The following is a 26,994-nucleotide window of genomic DNA, read 5'->3' as shown; positions in this document are numbered from 1 at the left end:
AGGTGCCGGTGTTGGGCTGGGGTGGACAAGGTCAGAAATCACACGACACCAGGTTATAGTCCCAACAGGTTTATTTGAAATCACAAGCTTTCGGAGCCTTACTCCTTCATCAGGTGTGCCTTCCGATTTGAAATGTTCAGAATAAAGGATTTTAATGGGAGCAAATTTCTGATTATGCTGGAATCTGTACTGAAAGCGACAAATGCTGTAGAATACAGGGGTTCAGACAGCATCCATGGAGAGAGAAAGCAAGCTAACATTTCGAGTCCAGATGACTCCTCATCAGAGCTTTCCTCTTCATCAGAGATTTTATAGAATTGGATAAAGGGATCCGAGGAAACTGTCCAATTGCAGGTGTTTTCAAATGAGAAGTGTGGACCTGTTATTACACGTGCCTGGAGCACGTGGGACCTGAACATAGACCTTCTGACCCAGACTTGGAACACTGCCACAACAGCCCTAACTAATTTGCTTATATTTCTCCCTAAAAGTGGCTGGAGTAAGTAATTGGAGATACAATTAATCTGGTAATGAAACTGACCGATTGTCATGTGACAACAGCTGCCACTCAGAGAGAAGGCGGTGGTCACTTTGGGTGTAAAATTCCAACTTCCTCGCTGGTCAAGTACTGAAGATTCCCAGGGCCAAGTTCTAGGGAAATGGCTGTCCAAGAGAGAAAAAGATTCCCGAGGCAGAATTCCTGACAGAAAGGAAGAGCCGCAGAGGAGCTGCACTTCTCCAGACTAGGGACTCACGGGAAGTTGTGAAAGTTGTCGTCTTAAAGTTGTTCAGCCAACCCTTCACTTTTTAAATAAATTACTTCTTCGCGTTTACTCTCCAGAGAAATTTGCCTTTGCTTTAATTGATGATTGTCTTGTCCGAAGCTGAGTGCATTTATTAAATGGCAAATTGGCAGGAGGGGACTGTTGTCGTAGACCAGACCAAATATTCAGAAGACAGTCTAGACCCTAACTTTTTTCCTATTTTAAAAGGTAGATGTAAGGTGTGATCCTACAGATTGATCAAACCACCCGACATTCAGCAAAACACAATTTAATCATACATTACAACTAAAATACAACAAAAGAAAAGAATAAAACAATTGGCTCAGCTGTAACTCTGTTGAAATGCTTAACAAAATAATAGATACATGAACTATTGATAAGTAACTATTCCAATATTGTAACATCCCATAAGCACACCCCTTGGCAAAGTCAATAAAATAGATTGTCTCACATGCAATTCCAGCAGCCCAGGAGGAAAAACATCAAGAGAACTCTAAGAGAGCAGGAAGAGATGTACTGCAACTTCCAAACCTTGCTGAGACTGCTAGAAACCAGAGCTAAATAAAAATCCTGGTTTTGTGGGAGCTTGACTACACTCGGCCAGGCTGCTTCTATTGTTTCAACCCCTAAGGCCTCACAACCTGTTTACATGTTTTCAACAGACAGCTCAGTGCCTCAGCTGTAAAACTTCTCCAAAAAAAAAAGCACCAGGGCAACATTCACCTCTTAAAACCACACTGTTATCATTGAAGTTACAAGGAAGATAGGAGAACAGCAACGTGAAATTAAATAACTGTATTTCTGTCACACCTTTGATGTCCACAGGATGTATTTCATAGCCAGTGCAGCACTTCTAAAATGTGGGAAACACGACAAACAATTTATACACAACCAGATCTCATCCTTGAGCAAGTTCCCACTTCCTTTTAACCAGTCTCACAAACGTCACCAAAGCCTTTGCCAAATCTTTACATTCCTTTGGTTTCCGTACTACACCATCAGACAAAAATTCTCCGTTACCATTGCCAGAGCCTGTCAGTGATGCAAGAAACTGGACCCAATCTTTACTTGGGAAGAGATTTATTCACAGCGTGAAACATTACAAGTTTATAGTTCAAACCCCACCCTGTGCTCTTTCAAAAGAAATAAGAACCAAATTAAAATAGATCTAAGTCACAGTGGCCCCTTAAAGCAGCACTGTTAGAGAAATAAAATCTTTTTATTCTAAGAAATTTTAAAATTAAAGCAGGACATTGTTACAAGACTGCAGATATGTTCCAGGCTCCTCGCATGATTGGGGACAACTCTCTAACCTCTGCAGGGTGCTGGATGGTGATATAACTACAGAAGGAAGGCAATCTAATGGGATATACCAATCTCCTTCATGGCATGCTGCCTAGATCTGTTAATGGCCACTTTGGTCAGGACGAGACCCGTAAGGAGACTGTCCCAGGATTGTCTCCATGCTTGCTCAAGGAACGAGCCCATGAATGTCCTCCTGCCGGTAACAGACAGTGTGCACCCACTGGCAGAGTGGTTAAAAGGTCACTATCTCCTGCCAATGCGTTAGATCAGGAAGCTAGTGCTATTGATGCCATCATTGTGTGCCCGCTCTGTCTGCAAGTACGTAGACAGCGCTGCTGGCATCATCAATGTGCACTAGCTGAACACTTGCCAACAGTTTGCGCACACCGCTCTCTGCTTTGCTTCGCTTCCTGCTTGCTCTGGATCTCTCGTTGCCTTCGTCCAGCTCGTTTTCGCTCTCCCTCCCTCTCGCACACTCTCAGGAAATCATAGAGGTTGTCCAGCGTGCAAACAGACCATTCGGTCCAACTCAAGCATGCCGATCAGATATTGTAAATGAATCTAATCCCAATTGCCAACATTTGGCCAATATCCCTCTCAACCCTTCCTATTCATGTACCCATCCAAATGCCTTTTAAATATTGTAATTATACCAGCCTCCACCACTTTCTCTGGCAGCTCATTCCGTACACGCACCACCCTCTGCATGAAAATGTTGCTGCTTAGGCCCCTTTTAATTCTTTCCCCTCTCACCTTAAACCTATGCCCCTCTAGTTTTGAACTCCCCCACCCCAGGGAAAAGACCTTTTAAACAATGCAACTGTAGACCCATCCACCACTTCTTCTGGAAGTTCATTCCACATGCGAACCACTCTGTAAAAACAAAATTGCCCTTCTTCTCTTTCAAACCTTTTTCCTTTCACCTTCAAAATATGCCCCCTAGCCTTGAACTTCCCCACCTTAGGGAAAAGATACCTGCCATTCACCTTATCTATGCTCCTCATTATTTTATAAACCTCTATAAGGTCACCCTTCAAACTCCTACACTCCAGTGAAAAAAGTCCAAGACTGTCCTTATAACTCAAATCCTCCATTCCCGGCAATATCCCAGTAAATCTCTTCTGAACCTTCTACAGCTTAATAATATGCTTCCTGTAACAGGAAGACCAGAACTGGACACAGTACTCAAGAAGGGGCCTATGCAACATTGGACTCGAAATGTTAACACTGCTTTCTGTCTCCATAGACCTGCTGAGCCTCCCGAGCCTTCCTATCGCTTGCTGATCCTAGTGCAGAAGATTAAAAAGCTGTTAATTTATACCAGTTTGTTGTTTCTAACATACCGCTACTTACAAAATTTTACATAGTTAAACTTAATACTATGATACTCTGGCTAAGCTAACAATTTTGGGAGCAGCTCCCTTCTTATCCAGTTTGAATAAGTTAAACAAACCCAGTCTCTCTGTTAGGCTCGAAGCAGTGAATTTTTATTCTGTTGAGGTCACAGTGACCCTATTACACAATTGTTTCTATGCCCCTTGCTATGTGATTTGTCTCTTGGTTCTGTTATGAGGCTATCTAGTTTCAAACTTTCTATTGTTTGGCAGATGGAAACAAATTCTTGCAAGGGTGTTTATTGAAACTGGTTTCTGTATCCAAGGCTACAAAAGTCTAATTCCCCAATATCTAAGAAATGTAAACTTCTATTATGGTACAAATATGTGTCTACTCTGATCTGCAATTGTAATTATTTAAAAGATACAGCGTGAGCTTGCCAATTGGATACAAAATTGACTTAACAGCAGGAAACAGAGAGTGATGGTGGAGGGTTGTTTTTCAGACTGGACGCCTGTGACCAGTGGTGTTCCACAGGGATCAGTTCTGGGTCCTCTTCGGTTTGTCATTTAGATAAATGATTTTGACGAGAATATAGAAAACATGGTTAGTAAGTTTGCAGGTGACACCAAGATTGGTGATACAATGGACAGTGAAAAAGGTTATCTAAGATTACAAAAAGATCTAAGAATAGCAGACGGAACTTAATTTGGATAAATTTCGGTAAGACAAGTAGGGCCTTGTGCAGTGGTGTAGAACAGAGACACTGAGGGATTCAGGTACATAATTATTTGAAGTTTGCTTCACTTATACTTAGGGTGGTTAAGAAGGCATTTAGCACACTTGCTCAGACCTTTAAGTAAAGGAGTTGGGTTGTTATGTTCAGGTTGTACAGGACATTGGAGAAGCTTCTTCTGGAGCACTGTGTCGTGTTCTGATCACCCTGTTACAGGAAGGATATTATCAAGCTGGAGAAGGTTCAGAAGAGATTTACCAGAATGTTGCCAGGAATGAAGGGTTGGAATTATAAGGAGAGGCTGGATGGACTGGGACTTTTTTCCACTGGACTGTAGGAGGTTGAAAGGTGACCTTAAAGATGTATATAAAATCAGGAGGAACATAGATAAGGTGAATGGCAGGTGTCTTTTCCCTGGGGTGGGGGATTTCAAGACAAGGGGGCACATTTTTAAGGTAAGAGGAGATGGATTTTAAAAAGACATGAGGGGCAACTTTTTTTTTACACAAAGAGTGGTTTGTCTGTGGAATTAACTTCCAAGGGAAGTGGGGGATGTGGGAACAGTTACAATGTTTAAAAGACAATTCAGCCTTGAAAGCATTTCTGAAGAAGTGTCTCAGCCCGAAACGTCAGCCTTCCTGCTCCTTTGATGCTGCTTGGCCTGCTGTGTTCATCCAGCTCTACACCTTGTTATCTCAGATTCTCCAGCATCTGCAGTTCCTACCATCTCTGATACAAGTGTATGATAGCATAGGTTTGGAGGGATATGTTTCAAGCACTGGGAGGTGGGACTAGTTTAATTTGGAATTATATTCAGCACGGACTTGTTAGATCGAAGGGTCCGTTTCCACTCTCTATGACTCTATGCCTCATCTCAGGTAGGCCAAGCCTTACCTTTGCATTTCATACAGAAATCGGAAATCTCAAATCAGATGGTTTTCATCTGACCTGCCTTGTCAAAGTCTCGCTGTCAACATTCTAGTCCCATCTTACTAAGAGACAGAGGAGTTTTGTTGTGTATCTGTGGTGACAGCCAAGATTTGAACTCTAGAACATAGAACATAGAACATTACAGCGCAGTACAGGCCCTTCGGCCCTCGATGTTGCGCCGACCTGTGAAACCTATCTGAAGCCCATCTAACCTAAACTATTCCATTATCATCCATATGTTTATCCAATGACCATTTAAATGCCCTTAAAGTGGGCGAGTCTACTATTTTTGCAGGCAGGGCATTCCACGCCCTTACTACTCTCTGAGTAAAGAACCTACCTCTGACATCTGTCCTATATCTATCACCCCTCAATTTAAAGCTATGTCCCCTCGTGCTAGCCATCACCATCCGGGGAAAAAGGCTCCCACTGTCCACCCTATCTAATCCTCTGAGAAATACTACATCAGCTAAAACTTCATTCGATTGTCTGTGTCAGTTGAAAAGAAAACCCCTTGTGGCCATTTGATCATATTCAGGCACAGACAGCTACCACAAGGATTTTTCAAAAGTTTAGGGGGAGGCGATGGCCTAGTGGTATTATCCCTGGACTTTTAATCCAGAGATCCAGGTAACGTTCAGGTGTCTGAATCCTGCCATGGCAAATGGTGGAATTTGAAACCAATAAATATTTGCAATTGAGAGTCTCATGATGACCGTGAATCCATTGCCAATTGTTGGTAAAAACCCATCTGGTTCACTAATGTGCTGTAGGGGAGGAAATCTATCATCCTTACCCTGGTCTGGCCTACATGTGACTCCAGACCCCCACAGCCAATCTGGGTGACTGTTGGAGTCATCGAGGTCTACAGCATGAACACAGGCCCTTTGGCCCAAGTCGCTTGGTTTTCACAATTTAAACTAGTCCCATTTGCCTGCGTTTGGTCCATATCCCACCATACCTATCCCATCCACGTACCTATGTTCGATGTCATATTTTTATTGAGACTCATGGGGCAGATCCCAGTGACCTTTGTTGCAATTTGCAGTTCAGTTACAGCACATAGCAAAAAGGTGTACACAAAGCTTCAGAATGTCTTAACTTTAAACATAGAGCACCACATGCCCCACCACCACCCCAGCCCGTCACGCTTTGATTCCTGCTGGTCAGCAGTGTTGAGATGTCTCTCTTTAACTGGCTCTCAGGTACAGCATCTCACACAGTTCAAACTCGCTAATTGCTGAGTAGGACAGGCTTGTAACTGCCCCCAAACCCCCACCCCCCACCCAACCCCAACCTCCTGGTCCTTCATGATGTTTTCCCAGACTGTCTTATCTTGCTCCATGAAACTTTTCACGATGGATACGGTATTCAAGCAGGGGAGGCAATGGCCTAGTGGTATTATCGCTAATCCGGATAGCGTCACGAGGACCTGGGTTTGAATCCCATTCACGGCAGAGGGTGGAACTTGAATTCAATAAAATATCTGGAATTAAGAATCTAATGATGACCGTGAATCCATTGCCAATTGTCGGAAAAACCCATCTGGTTCACTAATGTCCTTTAGGGAAGGAAACTGCCATCCTCACCTGGTCTGGTTTACATGTGACTCCAGACCCACAGCAATGTGGTTGACTCTTAACTTCCCTCTGGGCAATTAGGGATGGGCAATAAATGCTGCCTGGCCAGCAACACCCTCATCCCATGAATGAATAAGAGAAGTAACGTTTGCCTGTTAATTGCCAATTAATCAGAACAGGAACTTTTAAATTTCTCATTACGGGGAATACAAAAGAATATTGATTTTTGATCAATTCCAAAAAGTTAGAATTCTTTAGCTAACAAGTTGTGTCTTAATGTGTTCATTCAATCCTCATTCCAATTTCTGCTAATCTCAGTATTAACTTCTCCCTGTAGCGAAGGGGAATGCTGATACAGTCTGAAACTGGTTTACATCTTTTCCTCTCATGCTTTTAGTGAGTTTTTTTTGTGTATATGTGGATCTATGACTATCTGAAAAATCTTAACTAAAACCCACTCTTAGGATTTTAACAGATTGATTAAATAATTCGAGAGAAACAACTAATTAGTGTGAAATGTTCGTATGTATATCGGCATCTGCAGCTTCACTTTCTATTTCATTTAAGCAACTTTGATTATACAGAGTTACTATTGTTCTACTTGCATTAAGCAAATATTTTTTCCAAAACACTCCAACTACTGTCAGCCACATTCTGCTGCATTAGCCATGGGCATCCCTTGGTTATTTTGTGCTGCTCAGTCATGGGAAGCCCTAACAAGCACTGCCACTATCGCGTTTTACAATTGCACCTCACATTTTGCACGCTGCCACCTTTTGCTATTAACACTGAAAATCAAATGCTGGAGGCTGAAGACAAATAGGAGCGGGGAAAACAAAAAACACCCCCTTCCCATTCTTCACGGAACTCCCCACTCAGCTCCTAATTGTAGACGTCTACGGCACAGATAAAGGCCCTTCGGCCCATCCAACCTGCACTGGTCAAACACAAACACCTCACTAATCTAATCCCACCTTCCAGAATTTGACCCATAGCTTTGTATGCCTTGACATCATAATGCACATCGAAATACTTCTTAAATGTTGTGAGCATTTCTGCCTCTATCCCACCCTTACAGGCAGCGAATTCCAGATTCCCACCACCCTCTAGGTTAAAAAAAAACTTTCCTTTGGAAGGCACGGTGACTCAGTGGTTAGCACTGCTGCTTCACAGCATCAGGCAACTGTCTGTGTGGGAGTTTGCGCATTCTCCCCCCGTGTCTGTGTGGGTTTGCTCCGGTTCCCTCCCACAGTCCAAAGATGTGCAGGTTAGGGTGAATTGGCCATGCTAAATTGTGCAGGTTCGATGGGTTAGCCATGGGAAAAGCAGGGTTACCAGGATATGGTGGGTCTGGATGGGATGCTCTTTGGAGGGTCAGTGTGGACTTGATGGGCCAAACAGCCTGCTTCCACACTGCAGGGATTCTGCAATCTCCTCCAAATTTCCTGCCCCCTTACCTTAAATCTATGCCCCGGTCATGGATCCTTCCATCAAGGGGAAAAATGTTGCTTCTTGTTTACCCTGTCTATGTCCCTCATAACTTTATACATCTCCATTATGTTTGTGCCTCAGTCTCCTCTGCTGCCAGAGAAACAGCCACAGTCTATCCAATCTCTGTTTGTGATGAAAACTCTCCAGCTCAGGCAACATCCTGATAAATCTCTCCCATGCAAACACATTCCCCCCCCTCTAATAATATGAATTGCCAAATGCATGCACACTTTACTCACCACAGTAAACCTCCCTTTGAGCATCTCTGAATCATCTCCAGTTTAATGATCATAGAATCCCTACAGTGTGGAAACAAGCCCTTTGGCCCAACAAGTCCACATCAACCCTCAGAGCATCCCCCCCAAGACCCATCCCCCTATAACCCACCTAATCTACACATCCCTGGACACTAGGGGCAATTTAGCATGGCCAATCCACCCTAACCTGCACATCTTTGGACTGTGGGAGGAAACCCATGCAGACACGGGGGAAGAATGTGCAAACTCCACACAAACAGTCGCCCAAGGGTGGAATCGAACCTGGGTCCCTGGTGCTATGAAGCAGCAATGCTAACCACTGAGCCACCGTGCCACCCTAAAAATGCTTGAACTCTTCCCAGAGGGGAATTGAACCCCAGTCTCCCACATAACAGGCAGAGCTACTAACCACTAATATCCTTCCTTTGACAGGGTAAGCAGAACTAGAGACAGTACTCCAGAAGTGGCCTTACCAACGACCTCAACATGACGTCCCAACTCAAAGGTCTTAGCAACGAAGGCAAGCGTGCTAAACACCTTCTTAACCACCCTGTCTATGTGTGACGCAAACGTCAAAGAATTATGTACCTGAACCCCCAGGTCCCTCTGTTCTACAGCACTCGTATTTCCTCAGAAACAAAAACAGAAGTTGCTGGAAAAGCTCAGCAGGTCTGGCAGCATCTGTGAAGGAAAAAAAAAATCAGAGTTAGCGTTTGTGGTCTTTCTTCAGAAACTGGACCCGAAACGTTAACTGACATTTTTTTTTCTTCACCGATGCTGCCAGACCTGCTGAGCTTCTCCAGCAACTTCTGTTTCTGTTCCTGATTTACAGCATCCACAAGTTCTTTCGGTTTTTACTAATATTTAATCATTTGGCCCACTATCTAGCTCAGACAAGATCTTCCTCACACTGACTGGTGCTTCTTTTACTGACCGTGCAATCTACAAGTTCCAACTGTGATGGGTTACTCGCTGAATTAGCTTCCTACCATAGTTTTCAGCTCTCGATTCAGGCAAGGGATTTCAGCTGATTGGTAGATAACTGTTACTATCAGCCACCGCCCTGTTTTAGCTGGGCAATTTTAATTGCCTTAAAGTCTTCCTCAAAAGTTAAGCGTGACAAAGATTTTAGCCAAATTCTGACTTTGGACCAAATTCCCAATACAATCACTCGGTCGCTATCCCCCCAAGTCAATAAACCGCCCTCACAACTTCGACTCCCGTAACAATCCAAACATTATCAAAAGCCGTTTCGGGAGTCCCATCTGCGCAATATACTTTTCCCACCTTTTGAGTACAGGAGTTGGGAACGTTATGTCGAGTTCACACGGGACATTGGTGAAGCCTCTTCTGGGGTACTGTGTCCAGTTGCTCTGTTATAGGAAGGATATTATTAAGCTGGAGAGGGTTCAGAAGAGATTTACCAGGAGGTTGCCAGGTATGGAGGGTTTGAGTGATAAGGAGAGGCTGGGACTTTTCTCTCTGGAGCGTAGGAGGTTGAGGGGTGACTTATTGAGACTTATAAAATCATAAGGGGTATTCATTAGTTGAATGGCAGGTGTCTTTTCCCTTAGGTGGGGGGATTTCAAGACCGGGGGCATATTTTTAAGGCGAGAGGAGAAAGATTTTAAGAAAGACGAGGGTAAGTTTTTTTTTGAACAGAGAGAGTGGTTTGTGTACGGAATGAACTACAATTCAAGATGGCGCCAAAACCGAGCGACTCCTTACGAGCTCCCTGCAGCAAATCTGAATCTAACATTTCTTATAACCGTTCTACACTTTTAAAGTTAAATTCTAAATCTATTAATGACTGATAACGTTCTTTTGTTAATGCCGATCTTGCCTAGCAGATGTCCCATGTGTGCCTTACTCCATCCAAGTTTTTTTCTTTCACCCTACAGTCCTTGCTTACTATGATCTGCCTGTACTGCTCGCAAACAAAGCTTTTCACTGTACTTAGGTACAAATGAAAATAAGTCAAATCAAATCCAATCCAGAGAAAGTGGAGGATGCGGGTACAGTTACAACGTTTTAAGGACATTTAGTAAGTACATGAGCCGGAAAGGTTTGGAGGGCTATGGGCCAGGAGCAGGCAGGTGGGACTAGTTTAGTTTGGGATTATGGTCGGCACGGACTGGTTGGATCGAGGGGTCTGTTTCCGTGTTGTATGACTCTATAACAACATTCCCATTTTATGTCTAGTCCTTCCCACATACTGTTCCTTAAAAGATTCACAGATCCACCTTAATTCCACAAATTCCTTACCTCTTCCCCCCTACTTTATGATCCCAGATGATACTGTAATACTGGACAAATTTGATCCCAGACTGAAAACTGGATTCACGGATCATGGAGATGAAGGGTCTAGGCCCGAAACGTCAGCCTTCCTGCTCCTATGATGCTGCTTGGCCTGCTGTGTTCATCTAGCTCTACACCTTGTTGTCTCAGATTCTCCAGCATCTGCAGTTCCTACTATCATGGATCATGGAGTTTTATTTTCGCAGTTGGTAACCATGGAGATTATTCACTGAAGGAATTCACACAAGGCCACTGCTTTATTTTCCAAAAAGGACACACATTATACCAAATATTTCTTTTAAAAAAAATCATGTATATGGCAAATTAGAAATCTCTCAACATAAAAGTAAACCGAAAAGTTCAGTCTTTTTCTCAGCAATATTCTTGCTGGATGCTCAGTCCCAGTGATGTACCACTCCTTTCTCAACTTGATGGTGCCTTACTCGACTGACTGTTTCCTGATTTAATGGCTAAAGAATATCTTTCCAGTTTGGAGAGCCTGGATTTTTTTGTCTGTTCCGATAGCCAGAAGAATGCTACAAACTCTCTCAATTTCATCTCACAGCAACTTCTTCTTCTGCTGCAATTAAACTGCCTTTCAGACCAGAAACCTGATTGTTCTAAACTCAAGACCTCCCACGGCCACTGACCATTTGTGCTTTGGTACATCGTAAAACCCAGAATTGCAAACATTTCATCAGTTAACTCCATAAGAATTTGATTGAGGTATTAAGTCACGTGCTTTCTTAGAAATAAGGTATTTAACACGTGTTCCAAGTGACCTCATGACCTCTTGAGAAAATGCTACCTTCACAGAAGTGAAACAAACAGCCCATTTGCCTCCTCATTCTTAAATGAGGCAAATATATTCTCACATTGTTACCAGGAGGAGGACAATCACTCCCTCGTACACTCCTCGGCCATGCCATGGCCAAGCAGAGGTGATTTGCCAACCAATCAGCAGTTGCATATTTTGCAGTTCCATTTGAGATTTGGCATTCTTGCGTCTGTGTCCTGATGAGTGAGAGATGAAAACCTTACGACCCGGCGCGGCAATAAATTCTACTTGCTCAGCCTCCGAGGATCAGTTCAGCGGGAATGTGCTCAAAAGGCATCAGCCCCACTGGAAGCGAAGCGGGTGAGAGCGGCCAGGGCAGCAGAAAGGAGACCCTCCACCAGAACTGACACAGTTCAGGCCCGGACGTGACTCACAGGAACGACAATGGCAAAATCCGATTCTGGCTGTCACTTGTGAATTCGTTGGTGTCTCAGCAGGTGGGAGGAGCGGGTAAATCCCTTCCCGCACGCGGGGCAGATGAACGGCCTCTCGCCAGTGTGGACCCTCTGGTGTTGCAGCATAGCAGAGGAGTGAGTGAATCCCTTCCCGCACTCGGAGCAGGTGTAAGGCCTCTCGCCAGTGTGGACCCGCTGGTGGGTCTGCAGGCTGCACAACTGACCAAAGCCCTTCCCGCACAAGCTGCAGGTGTACGGCCTCTCCCCGGTGTGGACCCTCTGGTGCCTCAGCATGGCGGAGGAGTGAGTGAATCCCTTCCTGCACACCGGGCAGGAGTATGGCCTCTCCCCGGTGTGGACCCTCTGGTGTGACTGCAGGTTGCACGACTGACTGAAACCCTTCCCGCACACCGGGCAGATGAAGGGCCTCTCCTCGGTGTGGTCTCGCTGGTGCCTCAGCATGGCGGACGAGTGAGTGAACCCTTTCCCGCACACGGAGCAAGTGAACGGCCTCTCCCCCGTGTGGACCCGCTGGTGTTGCAGCATGGCGGAGGAGTGGGTGAACCCTTTCCCGCACACGGGGCAGGAGAACGGCCTCTCCCCCGTGTGGACCCGCTGGTGGGTCTGCAGGCTGCACGACTGATTGAAGCCCTTCCCGCACGTGGGGCAGGTGAACGGCCTCTCCCCCGTGTGGATCCGCACGTGCCGCTGCATGGAAGACGAGTGAGTGAAGCTCTTCCCGCATGCCGAGCAGGAGAATGGCCTCTCCCCGGTGTGGACCCGCTGATGCAAAAGCAGGCTGCACAGCTGAGTGAACCCCTTCCCGCAGACGCAGCAAGTGAACGGCCTCTCCCCGGTGTGACTGCGCCGGTGCGTTTCGAGGGAAGACGGGGAGCAGAAACCCTTCCCGCAGTCCCCACATTTCCACGGTTTCTCCATGGCGCCGCTCCCTCTATGCCTGTCCAGAGTTGACGACCCAGTTGAAAGTTGGTGCGTGCACAGAACACATGTAGGGTCTCTCTTCTCGCCGTATATTGTGAGGTGACTTTTCGGGCTCTGCTGCTACTCTTTCCACAGTCCGTGCGCAGTGTCTCCCAGTCACGATGATGTTTGAAACCTTTCGAAGCGGGCAGAACAGACAAACATTTCTCTTTCGAATTCTAAGCCTGATGCTAAGCTGGAGAATTGAGCGAGTTCTCAGAGCTTTGATGTGATGTCAGCCTGAGATTTCCTTCTGCAAATTCTCACCTCCAATTATCCTGCAAAAAGAGATTTAAAAAGCGATCGCCGTCAGTTCAGGGTAGGAAGTCATAATGAATCATTCTAGTTTCTACTCTCCTGTTCCAACAATCTCATCTGACACAATCTCCCTCCATTCTCATTCTACTGCACATAACATGCACCCTCAGCTGCCTCTTGAAGTTGCAAATTTAAGTTGATTGACAGATCCACATCACCTCTTACTGTGCCAGACACAGCATATAAGAATTACAGGCAGGACAAGGCCAGTCAGTTAGGCTGCTCTGCTGTGGCCATTAGCTCCACTATCCTGCCTTTCTCCCATAAGCCTCCACAACTCTTTGATCAAAAATCTATTGAATGCCCACCCTTGAATATTTTAAACGCCCCAGCCTCCATTGCATAATGTGGAAGAGTACTACACAGACTAACAACCCACTGAGAGAATAAATTTTCACCTCAATCTTAAATGAGAGGCCCCTTTCCTGCAATCTATGTTGCTTGGTTCAAGATTGCTCATTTGATATAGATTTCAAGTTAAAGTATTAATGATATGTATGACCATAGTCTTTCCTACTCATGCTAGTTGATTAGTTTGAAGAAAATATTTTTTAAAATTCAACACAAACGCAGGACACGGGACTGCCTGTGCGACGGTATCATCAAAGAAAGGATTTAACGCAATTGAAAACGGAGCTCCTGAAAATCCAAAACCGAATCTCGAGAATATCTCAAAAGGGTAAAAATCTCACTCTGGTTTCTGGTGCCATATAGCTCTTTCAGATTTGGTATTCTTGGCATCGGTCTGATGAGTTCAAGAGAAAAATCTCCATCAGCATGGCCCTTTACTCAGCAATATTCAAGTTCTGTATTACCAATGGATAACTGATATCACTATATCAGCCTATTAAATGTTAGCGAAACCACTCCATTAATTGAGATCATTAGGTAAGAGACTATCAGAACAAAGCATATCAATATCTTTAAGACCAACCTTTTCCACAGTCTGCCCCTTCCCCGGATTCACTTCCTTTCCCTCCAGTCACTACAAATCAACAAATTCAAGATCAGAATGAGAAAAGAAATGGAAAAGGGTGTGGGTGAGAAAAGAGAGTGCTGTGCTCACAGATGTTGGACAGAGGAGGAAGTTGCAGTCTGGGGGTGAAGCTCAATCTTCATTCAGACAGAGAGGAGCAGAAGCAGGAGCTTTGCTGAGCAGCAATGGGGCAGCTTCAGGAGCTCACTGTCCACCTTCCACATTCAGACAATGGGGGAGCTCTGATTGGCAGGAGGACCAGGCTCCTTCCGGTCCTCCAAGGCTTCCCATAGGCGAACCGTGTCCCGGCCCTTTGTGACGACACCGCCCGGCCCCGCACATGCGCAGTCCCTCAGCCCTCCCCCGGAACCTTGGAGTCCCAGCAGCAGGTTTTGCTGCAGATTGTCCCAGTGTTGTTTGAAAGGACAGCACTTTGCACAGGATAGACCAGGGGCATTTTCAACTAGGGACCAGCATCAATGCACACCCTCAGGGGACACACACGCTGCTGCATTTTATCCTCCTTCATTCCAGGCACCGTCTCCTTCCTTTGGTGTTGGTATCATTCTGTTTACATCCAGTGCCACTGTTTCACCTCCAGCTCCCACAAACTCCTCTCTGCCACTGTCTCCCTGTCTCTGCTTCAATCAGCGCTAGGTCAGACTTAGCTCATCATCCCACATTCATCCCCAACTACGTTCCGGGATTCTCAGATTTTCCCTGCCCATGGGATGTCTGTTTGTGACAAATGATGTGAGGCACCACTGTGACCAGAAAAGCTCAAAGTCAAACCAATTGGGAGTGCTCTAGAGAACTGACTGCGGAAAGAGCTTTAACCAGGTCCATAGTCTGAAAACACGTCCTGCTTTTCCAAGTGGGAGAGTTTGTACACGTGTCCTGTGTGTGTTTGTGGCTTCAACTCATCATTGAATTAAGGTTTGGAGCTCAGGTTGTGGGTGTTGAGGTTGGTTGGCTCGCCGAGCTGGTTTGTTGTTACCGTGCTGGGTAACATCCTCAGTGCAGCCTCTGATGAAGCGTCGGTGTGTTTTCCTGCCTGGCTTTTAAACTCTGGGGTCCGTTGCGATGGGTTGCCTCACTTCCGGGTTTCCTCCGGAGTGGAATGTATACGGGGTCGAGTTCAATGTGTTTATTAATAGCATGCTTCGTGGAGTGCCATGCTTCCAGGAATTCTCGTGCTTGTCTCTGCCTAGCCTGTCCCAGGATTTTGGTGTTGTCCCAGTCGAAGTCGTGGTTCTCCTTGTCCATGTGGATTGAGAGGAGTGAGTATTGGTCGTGTCTTCTTGTAGCCAGTTGGTGTTCATGTACTGTTGTTGTTAGCTTCCTTCCTGTTTGTCCGATGTAGTGTTTCTCACAGTCTCTGCAGGGGATCTTTTAGATGACATTGGTCCTGTCCATGGCGGGGAATGGGTCTTTAGTTCGGGTGAGCACTTGTCCGAGGGTTGATGTGGGTTTGTGTGCCACTCTGATGCCCAGCGGTCGTAGGAGTCTTGTGGTGAGTTCTTACGTGTTCCTGATGTAGGGTAGTGTGATGAGTGTGTCAGGGAGTGAAGAATCTTTCTGATGCTGTTCCTGCAGGCATCTCCTGATCCAGTTCTTTGGATATCCATTATCCTTCAACACTTGGAAGAGGTATTCCTCCTCTCTTGGCCAAACAGGAAGGAAACTAACAAGAGTACATGAACACCAACTGGCTACAAAAAGACACGACCAATACTCACTCATCTCAATCCACATGGACAAGGAGAACCACGACTTCGACTGGGACAACACCAAAATCCTGGGACAGGTTAGGCAGAGACAAGCACGAGAATTCCTGGAAGCATGGCACTCCACGAAGCAGGCTACTAATAAACACATTGAACTCGACCCCATATACATTCCACTCCGGAGGAAACCCGGAAGTGAGGCAATCCATCGCAACGGACCCCAGAGTTTAAAAGCCAGGCGGGAAAACACACCGACGCTTCATCAGAGGCTGCACTGAGGATGTTACCCAGCACGGTAACGAAACATCTGCGGAACAACAAACCAGCTCGGCGAGCCTACTAACCTCATCATCATTGAACCTGTAGAGACTCAACGACACTCACACTATGCTGAAATGTGGGACGTTTTGGAAATATGCAGACTGTTGGAAAGCATTCCCCAAACCCAAATTTCTGGCAACGTCCTGAAAAATCTTTTCTGAACCGTGTCCAGCTTAATAATATCCTCCTTATAAGAGGGAGACCAGAACTGGACACAATACTCCAGAAGAAGCCTCATCAACGTCCTGTATAACCTCAACATAACGTCCCAACTTCTGTACTCAATGGTCTGAGCAATGAAGGCAAAGTGTGCTAAACACTTTTTTAACCACTCTGGGATGGAAACTTCAAAGAATTATGTACCCGAACTCCTACGTCTCTCTGTTCTACAACACTGCCAGAGGCCCTACTTTTAATTGTATAAGTCTTGTCTTTGTTTGTTTTACCAAAATGGAATACCTCACATTTATCCAAATTAAACTCCATTTGCCACTCTTCAGCCCATTGACCCAATTGATCAAGGTCTCTTGTAATCTTAGGTAACCTTATGCCCACATCTACCCTATCAAGTTCCCTCAGGATCTTACCTGTTTGCAAGTCACTCCTTACTCATTGAAACTCCAAAAGGTGCAAGCCTAACATGTCCAACTTTCCCACATAAAGCAAGCTGCCCATTCCAGGTATTAGAATCGCAAACTTCTCTGAATTGCTTTGCCTTTTTCCTTAAATAAAGTGACCAATACTGTACATACATTCCAGATGTGGTCACATGAATACACTGTGTAACTGAAATTATAAACCTCTCACTTTTGCATAAAAACCTAAAGAGTAGCAGATGCTGTAAATCAGAAACAAAAGCAGAAATTGCTGGAAAAACTCAGCAGGTCTGTCAGCATCTGTGGAGAGAAATCAGAGTTAACATTTCAGGTCCAGTGACCCTTCCTCAGAACCAGCTAGTAGGAAGCAGGGTGCGGGCATAAATGGGTCTTTTTTCAGGTTGACAAATGGTGTGTCACAGGGATCAGTGGTGGACCTCAACTGTTTGCGACTTAAAATTACTTGGAAATTGACCTCAGTTCTGAGGAAGGGTCACTGGACCTGAAATGGTAACTCTTGAATGCTCTCCACAGATGCTGCCAGACCTGCTGAGCTTTTCCAGCAATTTCTGTGTTTGTCTCTACTTTTTATATTCAATTCCTTTGCAATAAATTATAATATTCCTGTTATTAGCTTTCCGAATTACTTGCTATACCTGCAGAGCAGCCCTTTGTGATTCATTTGCAGATCCCTTTGTATCCGTGAGATCTGCTATCTCTCAGCATTTAGATAATGTTTTTATTCCTCCTCAAAATGGACAATTTTCCCATGTTACACTCCATTTGCTTTATTTTTCCCACTCACTTAACCTATCCATACTTCTCTGTAGCCCCCAGGTCCTCTTCAGCGCTTGCTTTCCTACCGATATTTTTAATAATCAGTAAATCTGGTAAATTTCCAAGTCATTTATTTAAATCGTAAACCATTGAGGCCCAGCACTGATCCCTGTGGCACACCATTTGTTATGTCTTGCAACCTGAAAAAGACCCATTTATGCCCCTTCCCACACCCTATTAGCTTGCCAGTCCTCTATCCATGCCAGTCTGCTGCTCTCTGTGGCATGAGCTTTTATTTTCTGCAGTAAACGTTGACGTGGCATTGAATCAAATGCTTTCGGCAAGTCTAAATACAGCAGACCCGCTGGTTCCTCATTATCCACAGCAGACATTACTTTCTCAAAGCATTCCAGGAGCTTGGTTAAACATGGTTTCCCCTGCACAAAATCCTGATTACCTCGATCGTATCTAAGTGCCCTGCTTTAATATTTTTAATCAGTAACTTCTCACATCTTCTGAATGGCAGAAGTTGTGATAATTGGCCTGGAGGTTCCTGCTTTCTGTCTCTCTCCCTTCTTGAATAAAGGGGTCACTTTTACAATTGAATGGGTACCTCCCGGAATCTAGGTAGTTTTGGAAAATCAAAATCAATGCATACACTATCTCAGTGGCTTTGTCCTTCCTACCGCTGCAGGCAGACCGCAAATAAATACATTAAACACTGTTCCATTGAATCTCCAGCACAGGGGCAGGGCAGTGGGCTCAACTGGTCTCTGTCAGTGTTTATACGCCACATGACCCTCCACCCACCCCTCTTCACCTTCCCTATTAGCACATCCTTCAATTCATTTCTCCCCCATGCCTGTATCCAGCTTCCCCTCAAATGTATTCCTACTGTTCACCTCAACCACTTGCTATGGGAGGCAGTCCCACAGTCTATTCGAAAGAAAACCTCCCCAGCATTTCATCATGCAGATAGAGGCTATTTGGCCCATTCAATCTGCAATCCATTGAACCCTCCAAAGTGCATCTCACCCTGTCCCAATGACCCCACATTTCCCACTGCCAATGCAGCTAACTTACACATCTGTAGACCACGGGAGGAGAGACACGCAGACGTGGGGAGAACACGCAAACTCCACAGAGACAGTCACCCAAGAAAGGGACTGAACCCGGATCCCTGGCCCTGTGAGGCAGCAGTGCTAACCACCGAGCCACCCTTTCCTGAGGCTTAAATGCTCTCAGCTCTGGTAATAGGAACATAGGTACAGGAGTAGGCCATTCAGCCCTTTGAGTCTGTACCACCATTCAATGAGATCATGGTGATCTGTAACTCTATAAACCTGCTTTTGGTCCATATTCCTTAATATCTTTGCTTAACAAAAATGGATCTCATATTTAAAATTAGCAACTGAGTAATTGCTATTTGTGGAAGAGAGTTCCAAACCTGCACAACCATAAGTGCATAGAAGTGTTTCCTAACATCCCTCTTGAATGGTCTTACCCTAATTCTCAGACCATGACCCCTAGTCCTAGAATCTCCGAAGACCTCAATCAGATCACGTCTTAACCTTCTAAATTCTTGAGAAAACAGTTCTAATTTGTCTAACGTGACCCCTGAAGTCCAGGGATCACACTTCTAAATCTACACTGTACTCCCTCCAAGGCTAATACATCCTTCCTAAGGGGTGGTGCCCAGATTTGCTCATAGTACTCCAAGTGGGGTCTAACCAGGGTTTGTGTGTGACACCTTCTCGAGAGCCCTGATTTGTATTGTTCCTAAATGAGATCGCAGATTGCTGTCAGTACTCCCAGTGGAGCGCAACTCCAGTTCAAAACAAGCTAAACAACGTCCCTACTTTGGAATTCTACTCACAGAGATGTACGGCATGGAAACAGACCCTTTGGTCCAACTCATCCATAACGACCAGATATCCTAAATTAATCCAGTCCCATTTACCAGGATTCAGCCAGTTTTCAAACGTTCGTGTGAATCAGAGTCATAGAGTCAGACAGCACGGACACAGGCCCTTGGGTCCAACTTGTCCAGACGACTAGACATCCCAATCTGACATAGTCCCATTTGCCAGCATTTGGCCCCTATCCCTCTAAACCCTTCCTATCCATGTACCCATCCAGATGCCTTTTAAATGTTGCAGTTGTACCAGCCTCCACCACCTCATCCGTCAGCTCGTTCCATACATGCATCACCCTCTGCGTGAAAAAGTTGCCCCTTAGCTCCCTTTTAAATCTTTCCCCTCTCACCGTATACCTATGCCCCTCTAGTTTTGGTCTCCCCTACCCTGGGGAAAAGACTCTGTCTATTCACCCTATCCATGCCCCTCATAATTTTATAAACTTCTATAAGGTCAGCCCTCGGCCTGTGACACACCAGGGAAAACAGCTCCAGCCTATTCGGCCTCTCCCTATAGCCCAAGCCCTCCAACCCCGGTGACATCTTCGTAAATCTTTTCTGAACCCTTTCAAGCTTCAAGTTTCCCAACATCTTTTCTATAGCAGGGAGACCAGAACTGAACAGAGTCGTCACAGGCCTCACACCATGACACAAAGTCGTGGTCACTTTGGGGATAAAAGTTGACATTCAGAAGGTCTTCCTTGCTCAACTATCTCAACCATGCTGCCTCAAAGCGCCAGGGAACCAGGTTCGATTCCAGCCTCGGGCGACTGTCTGTGTGGAGTTTGCACATTCTCCCCGTGTCTGTGTGGGTTTCCTCCGGGTGCTCCGGTTTCCTCCCACAGTACAAAGATGCACAGGTTGGGGTGGACTGTCTTTATTCATCATCCACAGGATGAGGGCATCGCTGGGTAGGCCAGCATTTATTGCTCATCCCTAATTGCCCAGAGGGCAGTTAAGAGTCAACCACATTGCTGTGGGGTCTGGAGTCACATGTAGGCCAGACCAGGTAAGGATGGCAGTTTCCTTCCCTAAAGGTCATTTAGTGAACCAGATGGGTTTTTCCTGACAATCGGCAATGGATTAATATCTTAATTCCAGATATTCATTGAATTCAAATTCCACCATCTGCTGTGGTGGGATTCGAATCTGGGTCTCTGGATTAACAGTCCAGCGACGATACCATTAGGCCATCCCCTACCCAATTTAGCCGTGCTAAATTGCCCCATCGAAGTATCCATCCAGCGATGTGCAGGCTAGGTGGGTTAGCCATGGGAAACGCAGAGTTACAGGGACAGGGTAGGGGGAGGTGGGTCTGGGCGGGCTGCTCTTTGGAGGGTCGGTGCAGACCCGATGGGCTGAACGGAAAAAGGAAACCCCTCCAGCCCCAGAATGAAAATGGTTCAGTCCTGGATGCAACTCACAGCAGAATCCAACCCCCCGCAGCGCCATCACTTGTGCCCTCTCTGGTGTCTCAGTAGGTTAGATGAATGAACGAATGCTTTCCCACACTGACAGCAGGTGAACGGCTTCTCCCCTGTGTGGATCCTCTGGTGCCTCAGAAGGGTGGAAGAGTCATTAAATCCCTTGCCACACACGGAGCAGGTAAACGGCCTCTCCCCACTGTGAGCGCGCTGGTGCATTAGCAGGTTGGACGCCTGGGTGAATGTCTTCCCACATTCAGAGCAGGTGAACGGCCTCTCGCCGGTGTGAACCCGCCTGTGGTTGAGGAGATGGGACGACTGGCTGAAGCCCTTCCCGCACTCTGAGCAGGTGAAGGGCCTCTCCCCCGTGTGATCGCGCTGGTGCCTCAGCAGGTTGGACGCCTGAGTGAACGCCTTCCCGCACTCCGAGCAGAAGAACGGCCTCTCCCCCGTGTGGACTTGCTGGTGCCTCAGCAGGTTGGACGACTGGGTGAAGCCCTTCCCGCACACCGAGCAGGTGAATGGCCTCTCCCCGGTGTGGACCCGCTGGTGTTTCAGCAGGCTGGATGACTGAGTGAACCCCTTCCCGCACATGGAGCAGGTGAACGGCCTCTCCCCGGTGTGAACATTTCGATGCGTTTCCAATGCAGATGAGAAACTAAACCCCTTCCCACAGTCCCAACATTTCCAAGGTTTCTCCATGGCATGGGCGTCCTTGTTTCTCCAGGTTTGATGATCAGTCACAATGTCGTCCACACACAGAGCCCCTGTACAGTCTCTTCCCTGATGTGAATGGTGTTGCAACTTTTTCCAGAATAAGTAACTGATTAAAACTCTCCACAGTCTGTGCACTGGAACACTCCCACTTGTATGTGTGAGTTTGTTTCAGTGCTTTTCTATGGAATTCCTTGCCCAGTGAAGTAGTTGATGCTACTTCAGTAAATGTTTTTAAAAAAAAAGTAGATATTTTTTTGAACAATAAAGGAATTAAGGGATACGGTGAGAATGCAGGTAAGTGGATCTGAGTCCACTAAAGGATCAGCCATGATCTTATTAAATGGCGGAGCAGGCTCGAAGGGCCAGACGGCCTACTCCTGCTCCTAGTTCTTATGTTCTTATGTTCTTATGTTCTTTCCCAGTTATTCCAGAACTTTTTGCAGCTGACAGCACAACAAACACTTCACCTCCGCATCCAAAGGCTGATGATCTTAAAGTCCTGATGAACAGATGTTGATGTTGCATTTGGTTTGAGAATTCCGTCTGCAAATCCTCTCCTTCAAACATCCTGTAAAAGGAGTTTGCAAAAGTTATCACAGACAGACCAGAACAGAAATGGAGAACAGACAACTTTAGCCTCAGTGGATTGTTCTATCATTCCACAAAAGCTGTAAATATCCATTAAACCTACTCTCCCTCCATTCTCAATCTGCTGTACTCCATTTTCCTCTAAGTGCCAAGTCAACATGAATGACAGGATCTGCCAGCTTTTTCCTGTCATCAATGCAGAGACCTGTAAATCATCCTACAGGCTGATCACCTATGAATGCATTGTAGAGTAAAACTCCATCATATACAGTACTCTATCAGCGAGCTCGAGACAGAGGTGGGATGTGCAATGAGTGGCCATGTCCTGGAACTTTGCTTCCCCGACGGTGGACACAAAGACAATTAATAATTTGAAACTGAAATCAGGTAGGTACTTGACGAAAATAGCTGGGCTACAAGGATATAAAAGGCAAATGGCACTGACTGGATTGCTCTACACGAGCTACTGAATGGATTATTTCTGAACTGTAAAACACATCACTGAAATATGTAATACAGCAAAAAAAACAAATGTGAGTAAGAATGATAATACAAGTACATTATTACAATAAATATATAACGTACGTGGACCGGACAGTAACAAAAAGAGAAATTGTTAACGAAACTCAGCAGGTCTGGCAGCATCTGTGGGAATAAAGAAGAGTTAACATCTCGAGTCCGGTGACTCCTCTTCACCAGAACAGATAACAAATCTAGCTATACCTCTGTCCTCTATCACTGTCCCCTTAAATGGCCGCCATCCCTTGGAGAAACCGCACCTTTAATTGTGAATCTTAGGAAAGAAGCCATCTTTTTAGCAAGACCGATAACTGTGTCACTCTGAGAAAGGGAATGATGTCAATGTCTAAGTGAGAAAGAAAGCCCTGGATTAACCTTTCCAGAGTCTGTCCCCTCCCTGGATTCAATTCCCTTTAGTTGATGAAAGTCAACCAATTGATCCTCAGCAGGAGAAATGCAAAAGGTGATGAGAAAAGAGAGTGTTATGCTCACAGATGTTGGACAGAGGAGGAAGTTGCAGTCTGGGGGTGAAGCTCAATCTTCATTCAGAGAGAGAGGAGCAGCAGCAGCTTTGCTGAGCAGCAATGGACAGCTTCAGAAGCTCTTGTCTAACTTCCGCATTCAAACAATGGGGGAGCTCTGATTGGCAGGAGGACCAGACTCCTTCCGGTCCTCCAGGGCTTTCCATTGGTCCATTCACGGCAGGGTGAACAACGGGCCCTGATTTACTTTCGGAGATAATAGGACCTGCAGATGCTGGAGAATCTGAGATAACAAGGTGTGGAGCTGGATGAACACAGCAGGCCAAGCAGCATCAGAGGAGCAGGAAGGCTGACGTTTCGGGCCTAGACCCTTCTTCAGAAAAGGGGGAGGGGAAGGGGTTTCTGAAATAAATAGGGAGAGAGGGGGAGGCGGAGAGAAGATGGATAGAGGAGAAGATAGGTGGAGAGGAGACAGACAGGTCAAAGAGGCGGGGATGGAGCCAGTAAAGATGAGTGTAGGTGGGGAGTTAGGGAGGGGATAGATCAGGCCAGGGAGGACGGACAGGTCAAGGGGGTGGGATGAGGTTAGTAGGGAGGAGATGGGGATGGGGCTTGAGGTGGGAGGAGGGGATAGGTGGGAGGAAGAACAGGTTAGGGAGGCAGGGACGAGCTGGGCTGGTTTTGGGATGCGGTAGGGTGAGGGGAGATTTTGAAGCTTGTGAAATCCACATTGATACCATTGGGCTGCAGGGTTCCCAAGCGGAATATGAGTTGCTGTTCCTGCAACCTTCGGGTAGCATCGTTGTGGCACTGCAGGAGGCCCAGGATGGACATGTCGTCTGAGGAATGGGAGGGGGAATTGAAATGGTTCGCGAGTGGGAGGTGCGGTTGTTTATTGCGAACCGAGCGTAGGTGTTCTGCAAAGCGGCCCCCGAGTCTCCGCTTGGTTTCCCCGATGTAGAGGAAGCCACACCGGGTACAGCGGATGCAGTATACCACATTGGCAGACGTGCAGGTGAACATCTGCTTGATGTGGAAAGTCTTCTTGGGGCCTGGGATGGGGGTGAGGGAGGAGGTATGGGGGCAGGTGTAGCACTTCCTGCGGTTGCAGGGAAAAGTGCCGGTGTGGTGGGGCTGGAGGGGAGTCTGGAGCAGACAAGGGAGTCACGAAGAGAGTGGTCCCTCCGGAAAGCAGATAAGGGTGGGGAGGGAAAGATGTCTTTGGTGGTGGGGTCGGATTGCAGATGGCGGAAGTGTCGGAGGATGATGCGTTGGATCCGGAGGTTGGTGGGGTGGTACGTGAGGACGAGGGGGATTCTTTTTTGGTTCTTATTGCGGGGACGGGGTGTGAGGGATGAGTTGCGGGTAATGTGGGAGACACGGTTGAGGGTGTTCTCGACCACTGAGTGGGGGAAGTTGCGGTCCTTGAAAAACGAGGACAACTGAGATGTACGGGAGTGGAATGCCTCATCCTGGGAGCAGATGCGGCGGAGGTGAAGGAATTGGGAATAGGGGATGGCATTTTTGCAGGAAGGTGAGTGGGAGGAGGAGTATTCTAGGTAGCTGTGGGAGTTGGTGGGCCCAGCTCGTCCCCGCCTCCCTAACCTGTTCTTCCTCCCACCTATTCCGTCCTCGCACCTCAAGTCGCACCCCATTTCCTACCTACTAACCTCATCCCGCCCCCTTGACCTGTCCGTCCTCCCTAACTCCCCACCTACATTCACCTTTACTGGCTCCATCCCCGCTTCTTTGACCTGTCTGTCTCCTCTCCACCTATCCTCTCCTCTATCCATCTTCTATCCGCCTCCCCCTCTCTCCCTATTTATTTCAGAATCCCCTTCCCCTCTCCCATTTCTGAAGAAGGGTCTAGGCCCCAAACGTCAGCCTTCCTGCTCCTCTGATGCTGCTTGGCTGGCTGTGTTCATCCAGCTCTACACCTGATTTATTTTCGTATTGGCCAACGGGGAAACATGCGCTCTCCCGGGACAGTGTTCTGCGCGAATGATAGAGTGGTTTCTATGGCGCGCGGCCTTGTGGGAGCTCCAGTCGCCATTACGACCTCGCACCTCATATACAAACACCCACGATTCAGAAGAACGTCGGGGAAGGGCGCATCAATGATCTTGACGCAAAGTACATACGGGTAGTCAGCGGATTTGTCTGTGACGCCACCTTAGCACAAAACAGTTTGTTAACTTCAAGTGTAAAGATTTTAAAAAGCTATTTGACACATTGGGAGGGCAGTAAGTGACAATGAAATTGAACCCGAAATTGAAGAAAAAGCAGCAGAGCGATAGTAGGGTGGATTAGGTTAACAGTCATTCGGAGGATGGTGAACGTGAGGGACATAAAATTTGAGAGGGAGAAGACAGTTCTGTGGCAATTAGAATTGTGAGTTCTAAATTGCTACTGTGTACTGCGTTGCGACTGAGATGGGAAGAGTATGCTGTCTCCTTGTGTCCCATTACTTCACGGGCAAAATATTTTTTTTTTATCCAGTCTGTATTAGGCTTAGAATAAAACAATCCATCAAGCAGATTTGCAGAAACCACTCATGAAAGCAAGTTCCATATTTTCACCACTGTCTGAGTTAAAAGGCATCCTCCTGAATTCCCTATTGAGTTAATTATATTTCTGGTCCCCAGCATTAATCTCCGGAGTGTCTTCTCTCCACCAACCTCATTGAACCTATTCATGGTCTTAAAGTCCCCAATCTAGTCAGTGTCTCAGCCCGTTCAATCCATCTTTCTTGCACCTACTCCAGTTCAGCTCTATCCTCTTCATACAAACGGAGACTCAGAGTTGTTTGCAGCATTCCTTTATGGCTGAACTGAGACTTGATGCAAGATTAACGTGATACCACTGTTTTCGATAGCATTTCCTCATAATAAACCCTGTACAAGGTACTCATAATTCAGGAAGGACATAAAGGGAACAGGAATTTAGTCTGGGGTGGCACAGTAGCTCAGTGGTTAGCACTGCTGCCTCACAGCACCAGGGAACCTAGGTTCAATTCTACCCTCAGCTGACTATCTGTATGGAGTTTGCACATTCTCCCCATGACTGTGTGGGTTTCCTCCGAGTGCTCTGGTTTTCTCCCACAGTCCAAAGATGTGCAGGATAGGTGGATTGCCCATATTGTTCAGGGATGTGTAGATTAGATGGGGTATAAGGGGATGGATCTGGGTGGGATGCTGTGAGGGTCAGTGTGGGCTTGTTGGGTCGAAGGGCCTGTTTCCACACTGTTGGGATTCTATCTATCTATGACAGGAGTGAGGAATTTCAGTGATATTGACAAACTGGAGAGGCTGGAATTGAAGGCTCAGAGATTTGGTACAGGTGGTGAAGATCATGAATAGTTTCCATCAAACAAAGAGAAACTTATAATATTGCCAAAAGGCGTGTTAACCAGAGCAAACAGATTACACATCAACAATGAGAGTTTGTGGTATGTTATTATTTGGAAAATTGATTCTAAAATGGACAAATCACGTGTAACTTGAACTCTGATTTGTATTTATATATTGAGAGATAAGAAGGCGAGACAGACTTAGTTCAATTTCTGATTTGAGAGTGGTAACCCCTGAAACAAATAGTTCAGTGCTGTAGAAACAAGGGTAAAAAGAAGAGGGGAAAAATTGGATCATTGCCTAGCAACAAGGTATCCCATGACACAGGAAGACAAAGACAGAAACAAGTTAAT

General features: G+C 46.2%; 1 protein-coding gene across 5 annotated transcripts in view; it reads right to left on the bottom strand.

The window, feature by feature from the left end:
- Positions 1-10,439: 10,439 nt before the first annotated feature.
- LOC109918851 (zinc finger protein 135-like) overlaps positions 10,440-26,994 on the bottom strand; it is a 59,769-nt gene continuing 43,214 nt past the window's right edge. The window contains exons 1-3 of one of the 5 annotated variants that reach the window (XM_048619267.1): positions 14,316-14,449; positions 14,184-14,234; positions 10,443-13,209 (exon numbers count right to left, since the gene is read on the bottom strand). In XM_048619267.1, the coding sequence (XP_048475224.1) occupies positions 11,963-12,889 (927 nt within the window). In that variant the 5' untranslated portion in view covers positions 12,890-13,209; positions 14,184-14,234; positions 14,316-14,449 and the 3' untranslated portion in view covers positions 10,443-11,962. Of the gene's footprint in view, positions 13,210-14,183; positions 14,235-14,315; positions 14,450-20,762; positions 20,800-20,985; positions 21,927-26,994 lie in introns of those variants that run through there. The other 4 variants (XM_048619271.1, XM_048619269.1, XM_048619268.1 and 1 more) reach the window with 4 other exon arrangements.

Source organism: Rhincodon typus, chromosome 42 (assembly GCF_021869965.1).
Source record: "Rhincodon typus isolate 14 chromosome 42, sRhiTyp1.1, whole genome shotgun sequence".
NCBI lineage: Eukaryota > Metazoa > Chordata > Chondrichthyes > Orectolobiformes > Rhincodontidae > Rhincodon > Rhincodon typus.
The sequence above is the reverse complement of the archived record's forward strand: the minus strand, read 5'-3'. Positions and strand labels throughout refer to the sequence as shown.